General features: G+C 62.9%; 1 protein-coding gene and 1 long non-coding RNA gene across 2 annotated transcripts; one reads left to right on the forward strand and one right to left on the reverse strand.

Moving 5' to 3' along the window:
- Nucleotides 1-76: 76 nt before the first annotated feature.
- On the reverse strand, nt 77-2,433 carry LOC124963526 (uncharacterized). Its single transcript, XR_007104746.1, has 3 exons — nt 1,194-2,433; nt 674-834; nt 77-596 (listed from the first exon to the last, which is right to left on the reverse strand). It is a non-coding gene; the product is annotated as an uncharacterized LOC124963526 (long non-coding RNA).
- Prom2 (prominin 2) lies at nt 2,430-16,377 on the forward strand. The gene is made up of 24 exons (XM_047523259.1): nt 2,430-2,808; nt 3,308-3,357; nt 3,727-3,929; nt 4,016-4,136; nt 4,352-4,415; nt 4,614-4,703; nt 5,010-5,212; nt 5,525-5,599; nt 6,213-6,276; nt 6,462-6,621; nt 6,933-7,085; nt 7,731-7,854; nt 8,333-8,424; nt 8,542-8,626; nt 10,329-10,475; nt 10,749-10,820; nt 11,575-11,667; nt 11,778-11,831; nt 11,934-12,014; nt 12,169-12,237; nt 12,805-12,894; nt 13,041-13,147; nt 13,507-13,580; nt 13,769-16,377. The coding sequence occupies exons 1-23, from the start codon at nt 2,568-2,570 to the stop codon at nt 13,568-13,570; spliced, it is 2,502 nt and encodes an 833-aa protein (XP_047379215.1). The 5' UTR covers nt 2,430-2,567; the 3' UTR covers nt 13,571-13,580; nt 13,769-16,377.
- The last annotated feature ends 4,405 nt before the right edge of the window (nt 16,378-20,782 follow it).

Raw genomic sequence — 20,782 nt, forward strand, 5'->3', positions numbered from 1 at the left:
ATTCCCAGGGACAGGCCACTCGCTGAGGAGCCGCCTCCCTTCCCATCCCGCCCCTCCTCACGAGGTTCACCCCGCATGCACAGAATTTTCGTCTGGGAACTTTTCTATCTATTGCTGACTTCCATTCGCTTTCCATTTCTCCAGTCAGGAGAACATATCTCTGTGCAGATGGCCTCTGACTTACGATGGCCAGACTTCGTGGTTTTTCAACCTCATGGCGCGTAAGTATACCCAGACCCCTGTAGTACAGATTCCGAGAAATTCCTTGAGTCTTCCAAAACCGAGTTATGAAATCGGCTTTTGTAGGCTAACGCAACATCCGATTATAGCAGCCACTCCGTCGCCGGCCTGAGTCCTCCTGTGCTCCCCAGCAGATCTGATGATGGATTGTTCCATCAGGAACCTGCTCAAGGAGACCTAGGGATTGACTCCGGCCTGGCCCCTGATTCAGGAAACCTCTTCATCCAGGCCTCTATTGCTCCACCTGTCGACAGGTGAATTCGGTACCTTCATCAGCCTTCCTGCCCCCAGGCCGAGGAAGAGGCTCGGAGTTTCTTCTGAGGGCAATCTCACCTTCCAAGTACACATAAAGACATCTGTGAAGACAACAGCACCAGCCGGTGATTGGCTTAATTATAATAATTGAGGGGAGACAGAGTGAAGAGTGACGCACCTGCTTATTTCCCAAGTCCTCGAGGATTTCGGTCCTCCCTCAGAGCTGCGACCTCAACCTCTGTGCCACCAGTGTGCAGAAAGTCCAGGAAGCCTCAATGGCAGTTACTAATTTCCCCATAGGTGGGTTATATTGAGCCAGGCAAGAGCTATTTCCATCTGCTGGTGATGGGGCTAAAGTTAGAAAGTGATCGCGGGGAGCCATTCTTTCTAACTGATTGAACTGGAGGGGGAGGGACAGACAGGAGGAGCAGAGGAACCCTGGAGAGGCCGGGCAGCCTCTGAGAGGCAGGAGCCCCCAGCACAGGTGCTGGGCTCAGGTGAGTCTGGGGAGAAGGCTGTGGGGCAGGGCGGGTGGGCTGGGCCTGCAGTCAGCCTTTGGGCAGGCAGGGTGGGCAGGCCTCCCTCCATATCCCAGGGCTAGGCCTGCAGGGAAGAGCTGGCACAGGACCCTCCCCGGCACAGCCCGCTGCCACTGTACCAGGGTGCCAGGGTGCCGGGCACCCCCTCGTGTTACTCACCACAGTGCTGATCCTCAACTCTGAATCACTCTTTGATGAGGTTCCATTTCCCATCCGCACCCCGTTATTAAGTGGACTCTATGGCTGGGCACTCTTGTTCCCCAGCTCTGAGAAAGCTGCAGTGGAAGCGACCGGAAGGCTCAGGAACCTGCTGCCCGCCATTCCAACATCAGACTCTTCATCACTCACTCCACCGGGCAGGCCCCGATCCCCAGGCCTCTCACCCACCTCGTAAACCAGTCCCGAGCTACTGCCCTGGACTAAACTTGGGGGTCCCAAGTTTACCCCAAACCATCGAGCCAGCCCCTCCCAGCAGGGCCCCCAATAGCGGAGGGACTGGTGTGAAAACTCGTGAACCCCTATTAGGCCTTGAGACATGGTGGCAGGTGCTCAGTGCACAGAAATGAGGATGCACGGCTGAGCAAGAGAATTTAAAATCACTCGCGTTTCTCCAGAGACCGTCCTGTTCACGGCTCCGCACCCTGCGCTGTTCTGGAACCTGCTACTTGTTCTTTATTGACGCATCGTTTCTTGTCAACAGGCACATCTGCACAAGGTTGACTTTGATGCGTGCCCAGCGTGCCCGGGAGATGCTCCTCCTGTCAGCTCCTCAGGGGTGGCCTTTGGGACTGATTCTGGCGTTCACCAGGACCTCCTCCGCCCATTCAGTGAGATTTCCGCATGACCTGATCTGCTGCTGGCAACTTTTGGGGCACTCGGCAAAAGCCATTTACAGGACAGAGGCCTGTGGAGGCACATCCCTGGGCATCTCCCTGATCAGTCCCTCCAGCCTGGGTGGGGCGAGGCTGGGCGGAAGGGCACACCCTTACCAGGTTTGCCCTCCCCTACTGGGATTGCCCTGCCTGTCAGGTGCCCCTCTGTTCCAAGTTGGCCTGGCTGCCTGGCTGGGCATGACCCCCCGGGACAGAGCAGGTCCCAGAGGAAGCAGGGAAAGTGAGAGGTTCCCTTGGCCTGTCATCTGGTCTTTGAGCCCCCTGGCAGGGCTGCACTGGGTGGCTGTTTTACCAGATTGAAATCGGGCCACCCCGATAATCGTCAGCCGCCGCCTGGACCTGCTCCTACACAGCCCCGGCCCAGCATCTGGGGAGGGAGGGGAGCTCAGGTTTCCCCACAGCCAAGGGCGTCAGGCCCAGGCCCTGCCCCTCCCCAGGCCTCCGCCCCTGCCTCCTACGCTCCAGCTCTCGGCGGGTGCCCAGGTAGCTGGGAGCCCAAACCTGTCGGGCCGGTTTGAGAGCCGCGGGGACAGAGGGAGGAAGGCTGCCGAAGGATGCGCGGCCTGCCCCGTGCTCGCCCGCACCCTCCGCCGCTTGAGCCCGACCTGCCTGCGCCGCTGCCCGCCTGCCCGACCCCACGATGCGCGCGCCGGGCCTTGTGGCGCTTCTGCTGGGCCTGGGCCTGGGGCTGGCGCTGAGCCTGCCGCCGGCGGTGGCCGCCGACTGCGGGTCCCTCGGCCCGGCCGCGCGCCTGGCATTCTCCCCAGCAGCCAGGACCCGCTGGCTGGCCCCTCGCGTCAGGGCGCCGGGGCCCCTGGACCCCCTTTACCGCATGGTGCGCCGCTTCCTCTCCGTGGTGCAGCTCAACCCCTTCCCTTCGGGTGAGTGCGCCCCGCCCCTGCGCCTGGCCCGCGGTCCCGCAGCCTCCCTGCGCCTATCCTGTCAATGGGCGCTTCTGGGGAGGGGAGGGTCCCCAGCATCCTCCACAGCTTTCTTCCTCCCAGAAGTCCTGGGGTGCCAGGGGCAGCATTGGAGAAGATTCCAGAACCTTCCGGTGTGCCCTAGGGCAAGCCCCTCTTCCTCTCTGAACCTGTTCTCCTCTAAAGAGGAGACCTTGCATTAGAAGCACAAACCTGGCTCATTCTCTGGGTCTGGTGGCCCTGGAGTTGGGAGGGCCACAGGATGGGGTGGGGACCTGGAGGAGGGGAGGGGCTTTGGCCTCCCCTCTAGGTCCAGGAGCCTGCCCTGAGGGACTCCCTCCTGGGGCAGTGCTGAGGCCCAGCAGGATGACCTCAAAGATCCCATCTGGGCCTGGTAGTGGGGAGGGGGACGCAGGGCAGTGGCTGTCCCCAAACTTTCAGCTCGGTTCTTTCCCCGTAGAGTTGGTAAAGGCTCTGCTGAATGAGCCAGCCTCCCTGAAGGTGGACGAGGTGAGAACCAAGGGGGACCTGCTTGGGCTGAGCAGGAGGGGCCCATCTGGCCAGCTCAGTGCCCCGCTGAGCAGGAGGGGCCCATCTGGCCAGCTCAGTGCCCCCTGCTGGGTGCTTGCCAGGGTGGGGTCATCCCTCCCGCCCCCACGGGTGCTGCAGTGGCGGGCCTGGGTTCCCCCCGCAGCCCTGCAGTTCACTGGGGTGGAGTCTGCAGTGGGTCCGAACCTCCCTAAACTTCAGCTTCCTCACCTGTGAGATGGTAGCCAGGAGGGACACCACGCCCCTCTTGCATGGACCTAGGAGGGAGCTGCTCCCCCGCTCTCGGGAGCCGCTGAGGGAGGGGTGGGCCCTGACGCCTTGCCCTGCCAGGTGGTGCGGTACGAGGCGGGCTACGTGGTGTGCGCCGTGATCGCCGGCCTCTACTTCCTGGCGCTGCCCACCACCGGCCTCTGCTTCTGCTGTTGCCGCAGTCGCCGGCGCTGTGGTGGCCGCGTGAAGACGGAGCACAAGGCCATGGCCTGTGAGCGCGGCTCCCTCATGGCCTTCCTGCTGCTGACCACCCTCGTGCTGCTGTGAGGGCTGCCCCGGGCCGGGCGGGGGGCTGGGCATGGCTGACCCTCGGGCACCCTCGAGCCCTCCCCCCGACTCCCTCCCGCAGGGCTGGTGTGGTCTGTGCTTTTGTCACCAACCAACGCACACATGAGCAGACGGGGCCCAGTGTCGAAGCCGTGCCTGAGACCCTGCTCAGCCTGCGGGGCCTGGTCTCCGATGTCCCCAAGGTGAGCACCTTGTCCCTCCATGCCTCCTGAGCACCAGGCCCAGGCGGGACAGAGCAGAGAGGGCGCTCTGTGTACGGGAAAGGATGCCTTTCCTCCGCACACGTGGCCACCCCCTGCTGGGGAGTCACTGCCCTGAGTGACTGCACTGCAATGTCCCCAGGAGAGAAGGCTGCCAAGGGACAGGAGAGGTGGCTCACAGCCCTGTGTTTGTCTAGGAGCTACAGGCCGTGGCGAAGCAGTTCTCTGTGCCCCAGGAGCGAGTCCTGAAGGAGCTGGATGGTGAGCGGGACAGCCGGCAAGCCCAGGGCCCGGTCTGGCCTTCCCCTGGGAGCACCTTCTCCACCCTGCTGTGGTGGAGAAGCCAGCACCTGCCCTGCAGAGCCCAGGGCTGGGACCTGGGGAGCAGGAGGGGTGGGTAGGAGTCACCCCCGCTCCTGGGGGCCAGCCCTGAGACAGCCCTGTGCCCTGTGCTCCCAGGGGTTGGCGAGAGCATCGGCACCGCCATCCACAGTCGGCTCAGGAGCACCGTGTACCTGGCGCTGGCCTCCGTGCACGACCTGGGCCAGGGTGAGCTGGACAGGTGCCCCGCGTGGGGCGGGGCCAACAGACGTCCTCAGGGCAGGGCAGGCCCACCTCCCCAGCCCTGGATTGCCAGCTGCCCCAGCCCCACCTGTGCCGTCCCCATCCCCTCACCCCAGATCCCATGTCCTCCGGCTTCCGGCCTACGTCCTGGCTTAACGTGCCCTGGGGCAGTTTCCATTGTGACCTTAAAGGTTAATGACCCCAGTCCCTTTGACCGGAGGGAAGGAATGTTCTGCCTCTTGCAGGGCTGGGAGGCCAGGACCCCGCTCAGGCCAGGTGTGGCCCTCCTAGCCCTGCAGGTCTCTGTGGACCAGCTCCGGGCCCTGAACAGCACGTCGGTGGAGCTGCAGGAGGGGCAGCAGCGCCTGGGCCCGGCTGTGCGGGAGCATCGGGATCGCCTGCTGGCCCTGCTGCAGCAGGCTGGCTGCAGGAGGGACTGCACAGACACCCAGGACCGGGCCCGGGCCCTGGAGCTGGGCGCTGACTTCACGCAGGTGCGGCCGGGCAGAGTCTCCTGGGGCTCACGGGGGAGCCTGCCGCCGCCAGGTGCTCTGGGGCTTCCTCAGACCCACTCCCCTATCCCCTCCCTCAGGCTGCTCCTCCTGTGCTGGGCACGAGCGCCCAGGGTTGAGGACCTTCACCTCGGCAGGGAGTCAGGGGCTCCCCCTGGGCCACACACCGAGCCTTGGGCTTCCTGCGCTGGCTTCTGGAGTCCTCACTGCTACCCAGGGGGTTGGGCTGAAGTGGACCCCACTGCACACCTGAGGGTTCAGAGGCCTTTCTGTAGACACCCCGCCCCTTTGCAGGTGCCCCCTGTGGACAACGTCTTGCGCCACCTGAAGGATGTCCCAGAGGCCAACTTCTCCAGCATGGTCCAGGAGGTGCGTGTCCACTTGGCGCCTGACCCCTCTTCCACCTGCCTGGGAACTCACAGTGGGGGCCTCAGTTTACCCATTTTGAAGTGGGAACCCAGCTGAGCCTAAGACTCGAGGCCACCCCTGTGACCTCGGGCTAGAGGCTCACGTGCCAGCCCTTGGGAGGAGGGAGGCAGGTCGGGGTGGGCTGGGGTCGGGGCAAGCGCCAGCACTCTGACTGAGCTCCGCAGGGCGGGCGGGCTCTCCTGGGTGGGGACCGCCCTGGGGGAGCATGCCAGGTGAGTCAGCACCTGTGACCCAGGGCCTGGAGCTGGGGAAACAGTGAGTCAGCCGTCCGGGGAGAGGGAAGCGGGGCATAGGGCTGGCAGTGGTTTGCAGGAGGGACAGGAGAGGAGAGGATGGCTGAGTGACCTGCTGTCCGGGAAGGACGAATGGAAGGGAGGGGTCTCTGGGGAACAAGGGCATTAAGTCAGGTCGGCTGACCAAGAGAACCAAGGGAACGTGACCTGAGCAGGGAGCCACCAGTGGGGTGCCTTCCTTCTGGGCCTGGTGACTTGGGGTCCCCCAAGCTGGGACGCCACCGGAGGGCTGGAGGCACATCGCCATTGGGTTCCTGCAGGAGAACAGTACCTTCAACAGCCTCCCATTCCTGGTGGCCATGCAGATGGACCATGTGATCCAAGGTGAGGTCTCCGGGCCGCGCTGGCCCAGTCTGCTGCCTCCCCTGCCAGGCAGGCTTGCCCGGAGGAGCGGAGTCGGGCAGGGGTGGGCAGGGCTGTCCTCCCTGGCGGGCCCTCTGTGGGTCCCAGAGGCTCTTCCCTGACCCCTGGGCGCCCTCTGCATCCCCTGAGCCCATGGCTTTGGACAGATCTGAAGGCGGCCGTGGCCCAGAAGCCCGACGGCATGGGGACACTGGCTGAAGGGTTCCCAGAATTGGAGGCAGCTTCCCGCTGGAGCCAGGCTCTGGAGGAGTTGGAAGAAAACAGCCGCCCGTACCTGAAGGAGGTGCAGCGATACGAGACATACAGGTGCCAGGGGCCCCGGCCGGGAGGGTGGGCATCTAGCCTCTCTGTTGCCAGGGCCCTACCTCTGGCCCCTGGTCACCCCTGGCGGCCCTGCACCTCTGCCTGTTTTAAGTCAGGACTCCTGCCCCTCGGCCTTGGGGTCCCCACCTGGCTGTGTGCCCCTGGACTGAGCAGCGGGGCCTCAGAAAGCATCTACACAGCTCTTCAGAGCCCTCGCCTTGAGTGAAGGCCCTGCCCAGCCTCTGGGTCCCTCAGTAGCCTCTCAGAGCCCGCTGCCTTCCTTCCCAGTGAATCCCGACCCCTCTCCATGGCAGGTGGATCCTGGGCTGCGTGCTGTGCTCCGTGGTCCTGCTTGTGGTGGCCTGTAACCTGCTGGGCCTCAGCCTGGGCATCTGGGGACTATCTGCCAGAGAGGACCCCAGCCACTCAGAAGCCAAGGGCGAGGCCGGAGCCCGCTTCCTCATGGTGTAAGAGCCCCCCCCCCCCACTTCCTGGGAGACCCCGGGGACATCTGTGGCCCTCAGTGGACATGCTTTCCCACTGGGTCCAGACCGAGACTTGGAATCCAGGCAGCAGCACCAGCAACACCAGGTGGCACCCTGTCTGTTTGCCTTCCCTAGACTAGATGTCGTCCTAGCCAGGGCTGCTGTGTACGGTTGGGCAGGCCATTCACTGCACAAGGGTGCAGGCCGCATGGGCGTGTCGGGGCTGCCTCCAACCCTGTTTCCCTCTCCAAGTCTCTCAGCCTGGAACGGGGCTGTGACCACCTCCCAAAGGAGCCTACGCATCAGTAGCTCCTGGTCTGAGGGTCCTTACCACTCTGCCCCTGCTGGCCAGGCTTGCCTGGTGACCCTTTTGAAGACTGGGTTCTGGACCAGGTCACCCCCACAGCTGCTAGGTGTCAGGTAGACCTGGCTCTGTGAGCAAACCAGCCGTCCCCTCCTCTGGGCCACCAGGGCCAGCAGGACCCTGGCAGCAAGGTGGGGTGCAGGGGGACCAGGCGGGGACTGCCCAGGAGCCCCCTCGGCCGAGCTGGCCCCGGGTGTGACTGGGGAGAGGTCTGGCCGGCGGCCGGGGCCCGCTGTCCCTCAATCTCTCTCTCGCCTTCCCAGAGGGGTGGGCTTCAGCTTCCTCTTCGCCGCCCCCCTCGTCCTCCTGGTCTTCGCCACCTTCCTGGTGGGCGGCAACGTGCAGACGCTGGTGTGCCAGAGCTGGGAGAGTGGGGAGCTGTACCAGGTGGGCGGGTCGCCACCGCGGGCCGGGCACCGAGGGAGGCATGGGCAGAGGGGGCGAGCGGGATGGCAGAGCGAGGACGGAGGAGGGAAGGTCCGGCGGACAGGGACGGGCAGAGCCGTGAGCTCCCGGGAGCTGCCCGGGCCTCGGGACAAGGGCCCCCCAGGTTCCACTCACACCCGGCCCCTTCCTCCCCTGACCCAGAGCCCGGGACCTGGGGATCCTGGTGCCCGTGTGCATTCTGGTGGGTGAGCCGGGGCGCTGGCCTGGGTCCTCTCGGAAGGTCAGGCCGACTGCCCTCCTAGAGATTCGCGGGCATTGACCCCGCCAGCAGGTGGGCCCGGGGCCCATTGGAGTTGAGGCCAGATCGGGCTGAGTCACAGAGGTGTGTCCAGCCGGTCTCTGCTCCGCCAGGGTGGGCTCAGGGCAGTGGGCAGCCTTGCCGCCACGCTCAGCGCCCGTTTCTCCCCGTCCCTCCCAGTTTGCAGACACCCCGGGGAACCTGCCCCCGTCCCTGAACCTGTCCCACCTTCTGGGCCTGAGGAAGAACATCAGCATCCTCCTGGCCTATCAGTGAGCACATAGCCGGGGCTGGGGGCCGAGCGGGGCCTGCGGGAGGGGCAGAGGCGGTGTCCCGAGGGTGAAGTGGGCGCCCGCCAGCCCCCTTCCTCCGGCTCGCCCTCCCTTCAGGCAGTGCAGGGAAGGGGCCGCGCTCTGGAAGGTCCTGCAGCTCAATGACTCCTACAACCTGGAGGAGCACCTGAATATCAGCCAGGTAGAACATTCCGGAAGGTTGTGAGGCCCTCTCCTACAGATGCCCCTGCTCAGGTCTTGTCTCAGTTTCTGGGAACCCAGGGAGTCCAGTTGAGGCGCTCAGGGCCTGGCCCAGGACCAGAGCCAGGGAAGGTTCCAGATGTGTGGGTGAGCCCCTGGAGGCTGAGCCAGCCCTGAGCACCGTGCTCCAGGGAAAACCGGTGCAGCCGAGGTTGTGGGCAGAAAGGAAGGGACGGAGGGGCGTGGCGTCCAGCCGTGGGGAGCACGTTGGGTACACTGGTGCAGGGCCCTCTGGGGCCTTGCTCAGCATCCACAGCCAGCCTGACTCCCAGGACTCTCCCTGTGCCCCTTGGGACTGGGATATCTGCTTGTCAGAGGCCCCACCGGAAGTTGGTGGAGAGGACTGCCTATGCTGGCCAGAGACAGGTCTAGAACAAACCAAGAGGCCACCCCACAGAGGGGACATACTTTGAGAGCATGACTCTAAATGTGTGGAGGCTGTGAACCTCCCCTCCCAGCCTCTCTGGGTGCCTAGTTGAGGTGGGAGGTGGGCCATTCGTTTCTGAGGTGTCCTGGGAAACCCACGTCCCCTCCCCGGCCGCCCCCAGCTGCACTTGGAAGCAGCATGCTGATCTCTGTCAGCTTTGTCCCGAGAGACCCCCCAACTCCTCTCGGATCCGCCCCCCATTCTCAGCCACAGGATCCAGTCCAAGCCCCAGACCTAAAGCGGTGTGACCTGGAACTGTTGGCTTAGGGCCGCGGCTCACTCCTGTCACTCCATGGATGAGGACTGCCAGCAGGGCCCTGGGCTCGGGGGACTCCCTGCCCTACCGACTGGAAGTCCTGGATCTCAGATGGAGAGGTCTCAGCGCTGGTCTCTCCCCTGGGAGGGGAATTAAGGTCCTCAGAGTCCATCTGGCAACTTACCATTGTGACTTAGAAATACGCATTCTCAAGGAAGAAAGCGGCAGGCAGATGATGCAGAGATCCGTGAGGCAAGGCCTGCCTTTCAGGGCTACTGCACGGATCCCCCATACCAAGACCCCACCTCTAAGAGGGTTAGGGCTTTTTTGCCCACTGGGGAAAAGTAGCCTGGCCGAAGTGGTGAGCAGATAATTTGCTGTGCATTGTCTAGCAGGTGAATGCCCCTCTCTGATTTCAGTTTCTCATCTGCTAAACTCTGAGCCCTAAATTTCATGAGCCCTAAATCTCTTGCAGCAATGGTAGGAAAATGCGAAGGATCTTTCCTGGAAATGCGGTTGTGTTCATTCATTCATTCATTCATCCACACAGTCCACAAACTTGGACCTCAGCCCCTACATGGGAATCTCCGCCCTAGATGCCCCGGGCTTGGGTGTAGAGTAGGTAGCCGAGGTCCCACCGCCAGGCAGCTGATGGCAGTTGACAAGCGCACGCATACCCAAGAGAATCTAGAACCTGGGGCCTGCGGAGACCGGGGCGCTGTGGATGTGATAAAGGGCCCGGATGGCACAGGAGGTCTGTGTCACAGCCGGCAGACAGTGGGCGTGGCGGGGAGCTGGGGCCACCCTAGGAGCAGAGGCCCGAGGCTGCGTGGGGTGTGGCCTGTCTAGAGAAGGCGGTGCCCACGCCCGGGACGCAGGTCCCAGGGCTGGTGACCGCTTGCCTGGGGGGTCTGGATCCGCCTGCCCCCTGGCCCGCTCCCACCCGCCCCTTCCCTGCAGTACACGCACAAGCTGCAGCAGGACCTGCAGAGCTTCCGGCTGGACGTGCAGGACCTGGACCTGTTGAGCCCCGAGGCCCGCCGGGACCTGGAGGCGCTGCAGAGCAGTGGACTGGAGACCGTTAACTACCAGGAGTTCCTCCTGCAGGTGACGGTGGCACCTCAGCCCCTCAGGCTGGCGGCAGGGCTGAGGGGCGGGGCGGGGCCCCACCTCTGTTGGCGGAGCGCCTTCCCCGGTCGGACCCCCAGCGCTGCACCCCCGCGGCTCAGGGCACCCCCTTCTGTTGTCGTTTTGGAAAACGTCTGAGAGTTGCCCAGTTCCAGGTCGAGGCCCTGTGACCCGTGTGCTCTGACAAGGCTGGGGACTGGGGGCTGGAGGCAGGCCAGGTGGCCCCTGGGGACTCAGCCCATCTGTCCGCAGATCCGGAAGCCTGTGGTGAAGACCGACGTGGGGCAGCTGGCTCTGGAGCTGGACGGGCTGGCCCAGGCCCAAGTGAGAAGCAAGCAGAGACCCCGCTGGGCCCACGGCAGCGGGTGGTGGGAGGGATGCTGGGACTGGAGAGGGGATGAGGGCCGAGCGGGAGGTGGAGGGTCCCCTCACCAGTGATGGGGGGGCTCCTAATCACCAAACTGGATTGGAGGCTCTGCACCATCTGATCCAGCTCAAGCTCTGCCACCAATTGGCTGTGTGGCCTTGGGCAAGTCATTCGGCATCTCTGAGCCTCAGTTCCTTCATCTGTAAAGTGGACTGATGCCCATCTCAGGTCAGATGAAGTCACTGGCCTGATATCACGCAGTGAGGCAAGTTTTCCTGTGCACACGCCAGTCACAGAATCTGCAGGGACAGGTGCCTCACAGTGACACGTGCCAGACACCATGACGGATGCCCTCCCGGGGAAGAGATGGCACTTGGTATGCACAAACACTTAGAGTTCGAGAAGTTCTCCGAGACATCTCAGAGACCCTGGCGCAGCCTGGCCTCCTGGGCAGAGCAAGGAGCGCCCCTCGGTGTCAGCAGATGCCATCGTGAGCAGGGTCCTGGGGCTAACTTAGGGCACCCAGCAGGCCAGGGGCAGGCTGGAGCTGGGGCCCAGGTCTCCCTGGAGCTGGAGAAGCCTCCTTTTCTGCCTCTGATCCTAGCACTTGCGCCTCCTCGGTGTGTCAGGTTGGGAGTCTGGGCCACGGACTCACTGGCAAAGCCTGTCCTGCCGGGGGTGGGGGACATTTCAATCTTTGTCCCCTCTCAGGGCAATTCTTCGCTGGGGCAGCAGCTGAGAGAGGAGGCCCAAGGGCTCAGGAAACTCTTGGAGGAGGAGGTTGTCCCTCAACAGAACCTGGCGGTGAGTCTGGCGGGAGCCTGTGACCTGGGGGAGGGGCAGCGGAGGAGCAGCAGGCCCAGGACCCGCCTGCCCGCCCCGCACCCCTCCCTCACCAGCCGTCTCCTCCACAGGCGAGGTTCAACCTCAGCGCCCGGGCCCTGGAGTCCTCTGCCCCGCGTCTTCAGGTGGCTGCAGGGGTGGGTGGGCCTCTGGGCGCTCAGGGCGGGCGCGGCGCTGGTGGGAAGGCTGGGTCCCGCTCCCTGAGCCGAGGCCCCTCTCTCCTCCAGCTGGAGACCGCGGGCGTCCTGAGCAACGTCTCCCGCCTCCGGGCAGAGCTGCCCGCCCGGGTCAGCAACATCCTGAGGAGCGTGAGTGGGGCTGGGACGGGCCTCCACCCGCTGCCCTTCCAGCCTGGTCCCCTCACACTCCCGGGGGCCCATCCCGACCTGAGGCGCCAGACCCAGGGCAGGGGCCTCCTGGGCCTCCTGGGCCTCCTGCCAGCCGGCCTCCTCTTTTTTGCAGGAAAGCACCTGCTTCCTGACCCGGGGGCTGGGCTACTTCTCGCAGTACGTGGCCTGGGTGAGAGAGGAGGTGAGTGGCGCTTGGGCTGGCCTGGCTCAGAGCGCTGGTGTCCCCACGCGGAGGCAGCCGGCCACCCTGCCCTCCAGCCCCTCGGGGGTGCCCCGGCTTCCGGGGTCAGACCCAACCTCCCGGGCCTGGCTTCTGCTCCCTGCTCATGGCCAATCACTTCCCGCCCGCCTCTGCCCAGTGCCAGCGTGAGCAGGGTGGCCCTGGCCTGTCCAGAACACACCGTCCGCCCTGCCGGGATCCCTCCCTGGCCTGGACCCCTCGCCAGGCTGGCCTGGCCCGGGCGTGTCTGCGTGTGTGCGCCCGCTACACGCCCGTGAGGCCGCGTGTGCAAGTGGGTGCCCACGTCTGTGCTGGCCGTCGGGTGAGGGCTGCACGGTGGGCACAGCACAGGCCACGCCCCCAGGCCAAGGGCAGGAGCAGCAGCCCGGTGCCTCCATCTCCGCGCCTGCCCGGCTGCCCCGGACTCCTGCGCGACCCTGTCCACCTCTCGCTGAATGTGAGGCGCACGCCTGGCGCACCCGTGGGTCTGGGTGTCCCCGCATGTGCCCGCCTCCTTTGCCAACACAGGTGACTCAGCACATCGCCACCTGCCAGCCCCTCTCCGGGGCCCTGGACAATGGCCGTGTGATGCTGTGCGACATGGTAGCCGACCCCTGGGTGAGTGCCTGGCTCCCCAGGGCCGTGGACTCAAGCCCCGTTGGGGGGCAGCATGAGCACTGGTCACAGCCGCCCCCTGCCCTCGCCGAGCCTGGGGCAGAGCAGCCGGGAAGGTGGCCAGCTGACGGAGCTCCCGCCCCGTCCAGAATGCCTTCTGGTTCTGCCTGGCCTGGTGCACCTTCTTCCTCATCCCCAGTATCATCTTTGCTGTGAAGACCTCTAAATACTTCCGCCCCATCCGGAAACGCCTCAGGTGAGGGGCTGCCAGGATCTCAGGGGACGGGGTAGGGGTGCGGACACCAGAGACCCAGGAAGGAGTCCTCCTAGACACTGGGCCCTCATCCCCTGCCATACCCACTTCTGAAACCTCCCTGGCAGAGAAGGATCAGAGTCTAGGCCTAAAGAGACACATGCACTAAGGAGTTCCAGGGCCTGGAAGTCCTCCATATGTCTGCCCCACATCCTTCTTGCTGCAACACAACCACCCAAGCATCTTCTTGAAGCTCTTCCTCTCTCCTGGAGGGCCCCGGAGGCGGGAGCATCAGGACTCGCGTTGGTCCCTGAGTGGGGGCTGGGGTTCTGTTCTGGGGACACTCTCCTTCTGTGCTGCAGCTCTACCAGCTCTGAGGAGACTCAGCTCTTCCACATCCCCCGGGTCACCTCCCTGAAGCTGTAGGACCCAGCAGGTGAGTTTCCTACCCCTCAACCCCTCCATGCTGGAGGCTCAGGGGTGGAGAGCGAAGGGACCAGGGCCTGGGGTCTGCAGGAGGCAGAGAGGCCCGGGGACCTGGGGGGTCTGGGTCTGGCTGTGGCCAGTGGCGGCAGATCTGAGGGCCGAGCCCCCCGCCGCCCCATGGCTGCTTCCTCCTGCCAGGGCGAGCTGCCCCCGGGGACGCCTGCCCTGACTCCAGCTCGGCCCGGACTAGAGGCTCCGCGGCTCTGCCCAGAGCCCAGGCGGCGCAGACCTGGACTGCCACCATTCCAGCTGCCCTGGGCCGCCCTGCCTGCCCCGGCCCACCTTCTGCTCACGACCCCCTTCACTCCCCGCCTGGAGCTCGGAACCTGCGGTTCTCCCAGGGGCACCTCGGCCCCGAGAAGGGCCTGCTCTTCACCTGCCGGCCCCTTGGCTGGGGCAGAGGCCAGCCAGCCTTGCCCTGTCCCCATCCACCCTGCGGGTCTCCCCCTGGTCCTCCGCAAGCTCCTGCCTCCCATCAGCCCAGATTCCCTCCTGCTCCCTCCCCAGCCCTCTCCTCCCTCCTCCAGGGAAGTCCTCCCTCCCCTGGGTCCCCTCTCTCTCTTGTCTCCACTATCATGCTGCTGGCCCCAGGGACCCTCCTGCCGACCACACTGGCCAGGTAAACCACCAGACAGAGGCCGCCATGGCCCGGTCTGGGCGCTGGCGACCCCTGAGCCCTCCGCAGCCCGGCCCCGCCTCGCTTATCAGACCTCGGTGGCTGAGACCTGCTTCCACCTTGACTCGGGCGTTTGCCCCACGCCACCCCACGCCTCCACAGAGGCCCGGCAGCTTTCCCAGGAGGGACCCGGTGGCCCAAATGGGAGTTCACACTCCCCCTTCCACCCTGCGTATGTGGCCCGAGGCCACCCTAGCCCGTCCCCGTCATCACTGCCCTGCTGAACCGAGTTCCACAAAGAGGAAGAGGAGAGAGAAGAGATGGCAGCTCTCGTTCCATTAAAGCCTTGGTTTGAGGTCCCAGAAGCCAGGCCTCCCAGGCTGGGCCCCTGAACACAGTTGGTGTTCATGAGTGTTTGTGGAGAGAAGAGTCCCCGGGCCTCCCTGACTCCAGGCATCCAGGGATCCCTGCAGCAGTCAGCAAACGGGGAGCGGCACCCTCTGGAGCATGCTCGGGAGCAGCAGCCTGGTTCACGCCTGGCCCCGTGCTGGCTGGCTGGGCACCTTGAACGTGTACTGTAGGTCCCTGGCCTCCGTTTCTCCTTTTATAGGATGGAGACTCTGGCCTCTGTGAAAATGAAATATGATGAGTGGCAGGCCCTCGGCAGAGGGTGGCCCTGGGTGGGAGCTGCTCTATGCATCAAGACTACACTGGACCAAAGGCAGAGCTAGGGTCTGGCGGGCACAAGGGAGAGGGGAGATGGCCGTGTTCAAAGGCCAAAAGTCCACTAAGGTGGTGGTCTCCCGAATTTCAGGGAGTGTCTGTGTTTAATTGCATCTTAAAGCCAGCGACAGATTTTCCGCCGGGAACCAGGAGGGTGCCTCTGTGATCTACTGAGCACAGTGAGCTGACCTCCAACGAGCATCCTCAGATTCAGCACAGTTGCTCTTGTTGTCTTTCCCCGAGGATTTTGTTTGTTTGCTTCTGCTGTTTGCTCATCTGCCGGCTTGTGCAGGGGAAGGGTGACCCTGCACATTAAAAATGCAGTGGATGAGACTGAAACAAATGAGGTCGAGACGGGTACCATGGTGCTCGCCTGTGGTTTCAGCAACTCAGAAGGCTGAGGCAGGAGGGTTGCAAGTTCAAGGCCAGCCTCAGCAACTTAGTGAGAACCTAAGCAACTTAGCAAGACTCTGTCGCCAAATAAAAATAGAAAAGAGCTGGGGATGTAGCTCAATGGTAGAGTTCTCCCATATCATAAAAACAAAAGAAAACAAATGAAGTAGAAATAATTTAAAAGTCATGTCCAGTGCTCTATTAGAATCGCCTCTTATTAATGTATTTGAACATAGTTTTGTCTTTTTGTTTTGTTTGTGTGCTCTGGATCAAACCCGGGGCCTTGTGCATGGTAGGCAAGCTCTCCACCACTGAGCTACATCCCCAGCAGCAGAGTTATTTTAATATTGAGTGATTCTCTTGTATGGAGACCTCATGGTTCTGTTTCTAGTGGCTGTTGTTTCCCTTGGATTTTGTTAGTTTTGTCTCCTCCCTCTTCACACACTTGGTGGGTTTTGATTGAGCCTGGGTACTCACTGTATCTGAAAACTAGCAGGAAGTCTAGGATGACGTTCTCTTCCTCCAGGAAAATTATGTTTACATCTGGCAGGTGACTGGGGACCTAGCAAACCAGGGTCACTTGAATCCACATGTGGGAAGGAGATGATTTTTCAGTCCTTGGGAGGAAGTCTCTTCTTCCACTTTGTTCACCTCCCTAGTGTGGAGGCCTCGGGGTCCCAGCCCAGGGCACAACAGACTTTCCAGGCACACCCCCTCTCCATGGGCCTGGTTTGTCACTCCACAGGTTGTTCAAAACTCTGCTCAGCATCTTTGCAGTGTCTTTTGGAATCATCGGACCCCTTAGGGAGAAAGCAGTCCAGATGCCAGGCACATGTCTGGGGGTGTCCTTCTTTCCCAGATCTTGACACTGTGATCCGTGGCTGTCAGTTTGCTTCTTGGTGCCTTCAATCACCCTTCAATATACATACACAAGTATCCATTGTAAATATTAAATGTATGCATTATACATATTAAACATTACACACACTAAATACACCTGTAGCTTAAAAAGCTGCTCACTGCTGTGCAGGTGCTCCTCTCTGTGTGTGTGTGTGTGTGCGTGCACGCGTGTGCACATGTATACGCACACAGTCACTTTGAACAGCTTTTTAAGTTGCACTCCACTGGGAATTTGGTACAAATCACCTTTCCACCATTACCAGAATCGTAGTCCTAAAAATCAACTTTGATATTCCTCCTGTGAGTTGGCCAGTGGCTGCCCCACGTCAAATCTAGTATCCAGAAGCTTCAGCCTGGCCAGTTGAACACTGGCTTTGCAAGGGAGCTTGTTCAGGGAACCCTGGTCATTCAGGGATGGAAATGGCACCCAGCAGTTGACAAAGAGATGGGAATAGATGTAGAAAACTTGCCTCGGGCCCTGGTTTTAGAATGTTGGGATTCTGCAAGGCAAATCCTACTTCATATGTGAAACGAAGCCCCCGTGGTCACAGTCTCATCTGTCATCCCAACAGAGGTGGATGTCAGGCCCCCAGTGGGGGTCCCTGAAGCAGGGGTGGTCATCTGTGCCTGAGCAGACGGAGCTCCTTGAAGTTACCTGTCTGGTTCAAGGTCACACAGTTGGATTCGGGCTCCCAGTGCTGACCCTGGGGGTTTCCTGCCGGATGCCACTGTTTCCATCCCCTGCGGGTGCACAGAAACAAGGTCCTGTCTCCAGGGAGATTCCAATCCATGTCCTTGGTGTCCCTCTGGCAGGAGGGATGACAGATTGGGGGCCCCAGGAGTTCTGCCAGGTGCTCCACCTGGCCGCCCAGCTCAAAGCCCTGTGGCAGATTCTGCCAAAGAAATAACACATGGGCAGGACATCTGAGGTCCCTAGCGGTGACCAGAGCAGCTCCGGCTGGGCGGGGGGCAGAGGGAGGGCCACACGGCAAGGCTAGGACAATGTGACTTCACACACATTCACTGAGCTGTGAGAGTCAACCAGGAAGGGCGCTGCCTACTTTCCTGAACTAGCGACGAGGTAGCCATTGCCGTTCACCTACTTGGTTGAGAAAAGCAAAGCATGGAGACTGGACGGGGCTGAGGAGGAGGGGCAGCATCTACCCAAAGGAACCCACGATGGTGGTGACCTCCAAATCCTCTGCTTCCAACCTGACAGCCTGAGGCCGTGCTCAGAGTGGCCATAGACGGTGTCCCTGTTCCCCAGTCTCCCAGAGCGGGGGCCCCTGCTTACCACCGAGGGCCCTGCCTCTAGAGGCTGGAATGCCAGGGACTGACCCAGAAGGCTGGTGGCCAGCCTGGCCCACACACCATGTGCTGCTGGAGCAAAGCCCTCTCTGGTCCCCAGTCCTCCTTGACCGTCCAGGACATGCCATCCCAAACACTTGACAGTCCTCTGTCACGTGAATGGGTTTGGAGCCCTGGGTGAGGAGGGGGTGGGGCATGCCCTGGAGAAGACCTCCACCAGCCGGCCTGTGTCCTGAGTGACCAGGCTGGTGCAGGACGCAGGAGGAGCCACGGAGTCCCGCACACGGAGGGCGCCCGGGAGCAGGGGCGGGGCTAGAGGAGGTGAGTGGGGCCGCCCTGGGGACGGTGAGGAGGGCCCCCCTTCAAGCCACAAGGGAGGTGGCTTTAGAGAGCCCTGAGAGAGCGTCAGGGGTCTCCTGCTGTTTAAGAAATCCAGCGACAAGGTCCCTTTCCTTAGAGTCTAGCAGGTGGGAGATGAGCTGGTGGCTTTGGTGGCAGGTCTAGGAAGAGGGCAGTTGGCCTCCACGAAGGCCCTTGTGACAGTTGGCCTGGGGTCTTTTAAGCCCAGGCCCAGGAAGCCACCCAGAAAGGGGACAGAGCTTAGCTGAGAGAAGGCGAGTCTGCCACTAGGCACTGAGAGTTCCTTGGTCCCCTGGGAATCCAGACAAGGGGCAGTGGGAAGCCTCCCAGCAGTGGCCGGCTCTGGGGACCCTTGGATGTGCCTTAAAGAGAAAGAGGTGGCGTCTGCGACCTCGCCAGCCCAGTGTGCTCTGCTGGAGTCCAAGCACAGGCCCTGCAGGCGGTGCGCCTTCCCCCGCTCCTGTCCCGCCGCTCCTGTCCCACCCTGGAGCAGGACGGACCGTGGACATGGATGGGGTCTGAAGAGTCTGAGGCTGTGCCGTGTCACGTGGCGCCGTGGGGAACCCTACCGAGAAGCGTCCTGGCCTGTCAGCGGTCCCGAGGGCTCTGCGAGGGCACCTGGCAGAAGTGACTTCTAGGAGACACAGCTGAGGTGCCAGGGTGGGTTCCCAGCCCGCAGCTGTGCCAGCCCGCGTCACTGACCCCCCCAAGTTCACGGCATTCAGACAGGAGCGTCAGGGTCAGCGGACGTGTCCGAATGGAAGGGGGCTCCATGTGCACGGCGAGACCCCCTCCAGCCACGGGGCCTGCTCACGGGCAGGGCCTCCCGGGGGAGGAGGGACCCAGGCTCTGGCCAGCCCCTGTCCCTCCTCCACCTCCTCAGCCACGGCTGGCCCAGCGGAAGCAGAGGTCTGAGGAAAAGACAAGGGGCGGGGGCTCCACAGAGCTGGGACGGGTCCTGGGGAGGAGGGACTTGAACTTGAGTCTGGAGCAGAGGAGATAATGAGCAGGAATCGAGGAACGGCCAGAAGACCCCTAGACGGGTGGCTGGGGGCAGCGGGAGTCCCTCACCTGTCCGGGGCTGACGTGGCCCACTCCAGGAGTCTTGGGGGACGTGTGCCGGGGCCCAGGCCGGGAGCCCTGCGTTGGTCCTTTCGCACCCCTGTGTTCCCAGAGGCCCAGTGGAGAATCCCTGGAATCCGGGAAAGGACCACAGGGAGCGGGAGGAGGAAGAGTGTGGTGGCACAGGACCCTGGCAGGGGCACCCACACCACCTCTGTGTTCTATGGGGGCGCCATCCCAGGGGGCTGCAGTGCAAGTTCCCAGAAGCCCTTGGGAAAAGAGCAGTCTGATCTGAGGCAGCTCACGAAGTCCCAGGAAGGCCCTCTGAGGAGGAGAACGTCAGCAACTGGGTGACTGCAGGGGACGCTGGCTTAGGGCAGGCTGCTGGGGTCCTGCCTCCTCATCCTGTGCGTTCATGAGGAAGCGTCCGGATGGGTCATGGGACTCGGCAGCTGACGGGCTGGCAGGCCGTACCCACAGTGCTCTTCAGGATAAAGGAGCAGCCTTCACGGACTGGTCCTCCCAGTCTAGCCCCTGACTCGGCTGATCTTTCAACTTCACTGGGTCTTCCGTCATTATCGTCATTATGGAGAGTGAGACAATGACACTTTTCTCCCAAGGCCACCACCAAGATTCCACAGGCTCAGCAGACCCGGCTCAGAGCCCCAGGGCCGTCCCTGCCCCTGATGCAGATGGCTGGGGGAGCCAGGCCCACCTCCCCTGGTCAGGCTGGGACTGCAGTCTGGGTCTGCCCAGTGTGAGGTCCAGCTTGCATCCTGCAGGGCTGTCTCCTCCCTCTGGGAACAGTCATCCTTGCCTCAGTGGGTCAACAGCTCCGGGCTGTCGGCTCCCCCGGCTCTGGACGCTGCAGCTAATTGGCTGGCTCCAAAAGGCGGGTGGGGAGGCTTCAGCTCCGGCTGGCTGTGAAGGAGGGGGCGGCGGGCTGTTTCCATGGGAACCACGGCACCGCACAGCCTGGCTCCTCAGGCACCCAAAGGGGAAAGTTGGCGCAGCTCTCAGGCACCTGGCTCCTGGGTGCTTTCCCCAGGGCAGAGAAGAGGCTCAGGAGCCGTCCTCCCAAAGGGCAGAAAGGAGGCCCTCCCAGGGAGGCCCGGGGGCCTCACCCCTCCTCCGCCACCGCCACCCCCAGGGGACCTGGGGAGGTCCCTCTGCGGCCCGGAATGCTTGTCCTGACCTCAGAGCCAGGCAGCCAGGACAATGGTGTTTGGGAAGCAGGAAGAGCCCATGCGCTGGGGAAGACCCCCCACTGCAGGAACTACCAGGGTGACAGAGAGGTGACTAGGGGTCTGGAGGGACAGACGAAAGAGGTGGAAGGACCCCTCAGTGTCACCCTGACGATGTCCCCACGCTGTTAATCACCCAGGCGGCAAACCCCCACCCGCAAAGCCATGGCAGACCCGTGCCTTGGGCAAGGTCCCTGAGTGGACAGCGGTCCAGACCAGGAGAAGCATCCCCACTTCAAGTCTCCTGGCTGTCCTTGGACCCCTCCAGGATCTGAGGGTCTCACCACCCTGCGTCCCAGAGGAGGGGCCAGCCCGTTCTGGCAGATGCCTCCGGGAGGCTCCTGAGTCCCCTTGCAGGGCAGGACCTCTGCTCTGGGATCTTCTCCCTCGGGTCCCCGCTGCTGGCACCTGGGGCACCCTCTCTGCCCTGTGCACCCCTGGTCTCAACCTCCCCTGGCAACAAGGAAGAGGGGTGATCAGAGAGAGAGTCAGAGAGAGACATGGAGGGGGCGCCACCTGGAGAGACAGAGGGACCAGGGCAGGACG

Source organism: Sciurus carolinensis, chromosome 13 (genome assembly GCF_902686445.1).
Source record: "Sciurus carolinensis chromosome 13, mSciCar1.2, whole genome shotgun sequence".
Classification (NCBI taxonomy): Eukaryota; Metazoa; Chordata; class Mammalia; order Rodentia; family Sciuridae; genus Sciurus; species Sciurus carolinensis.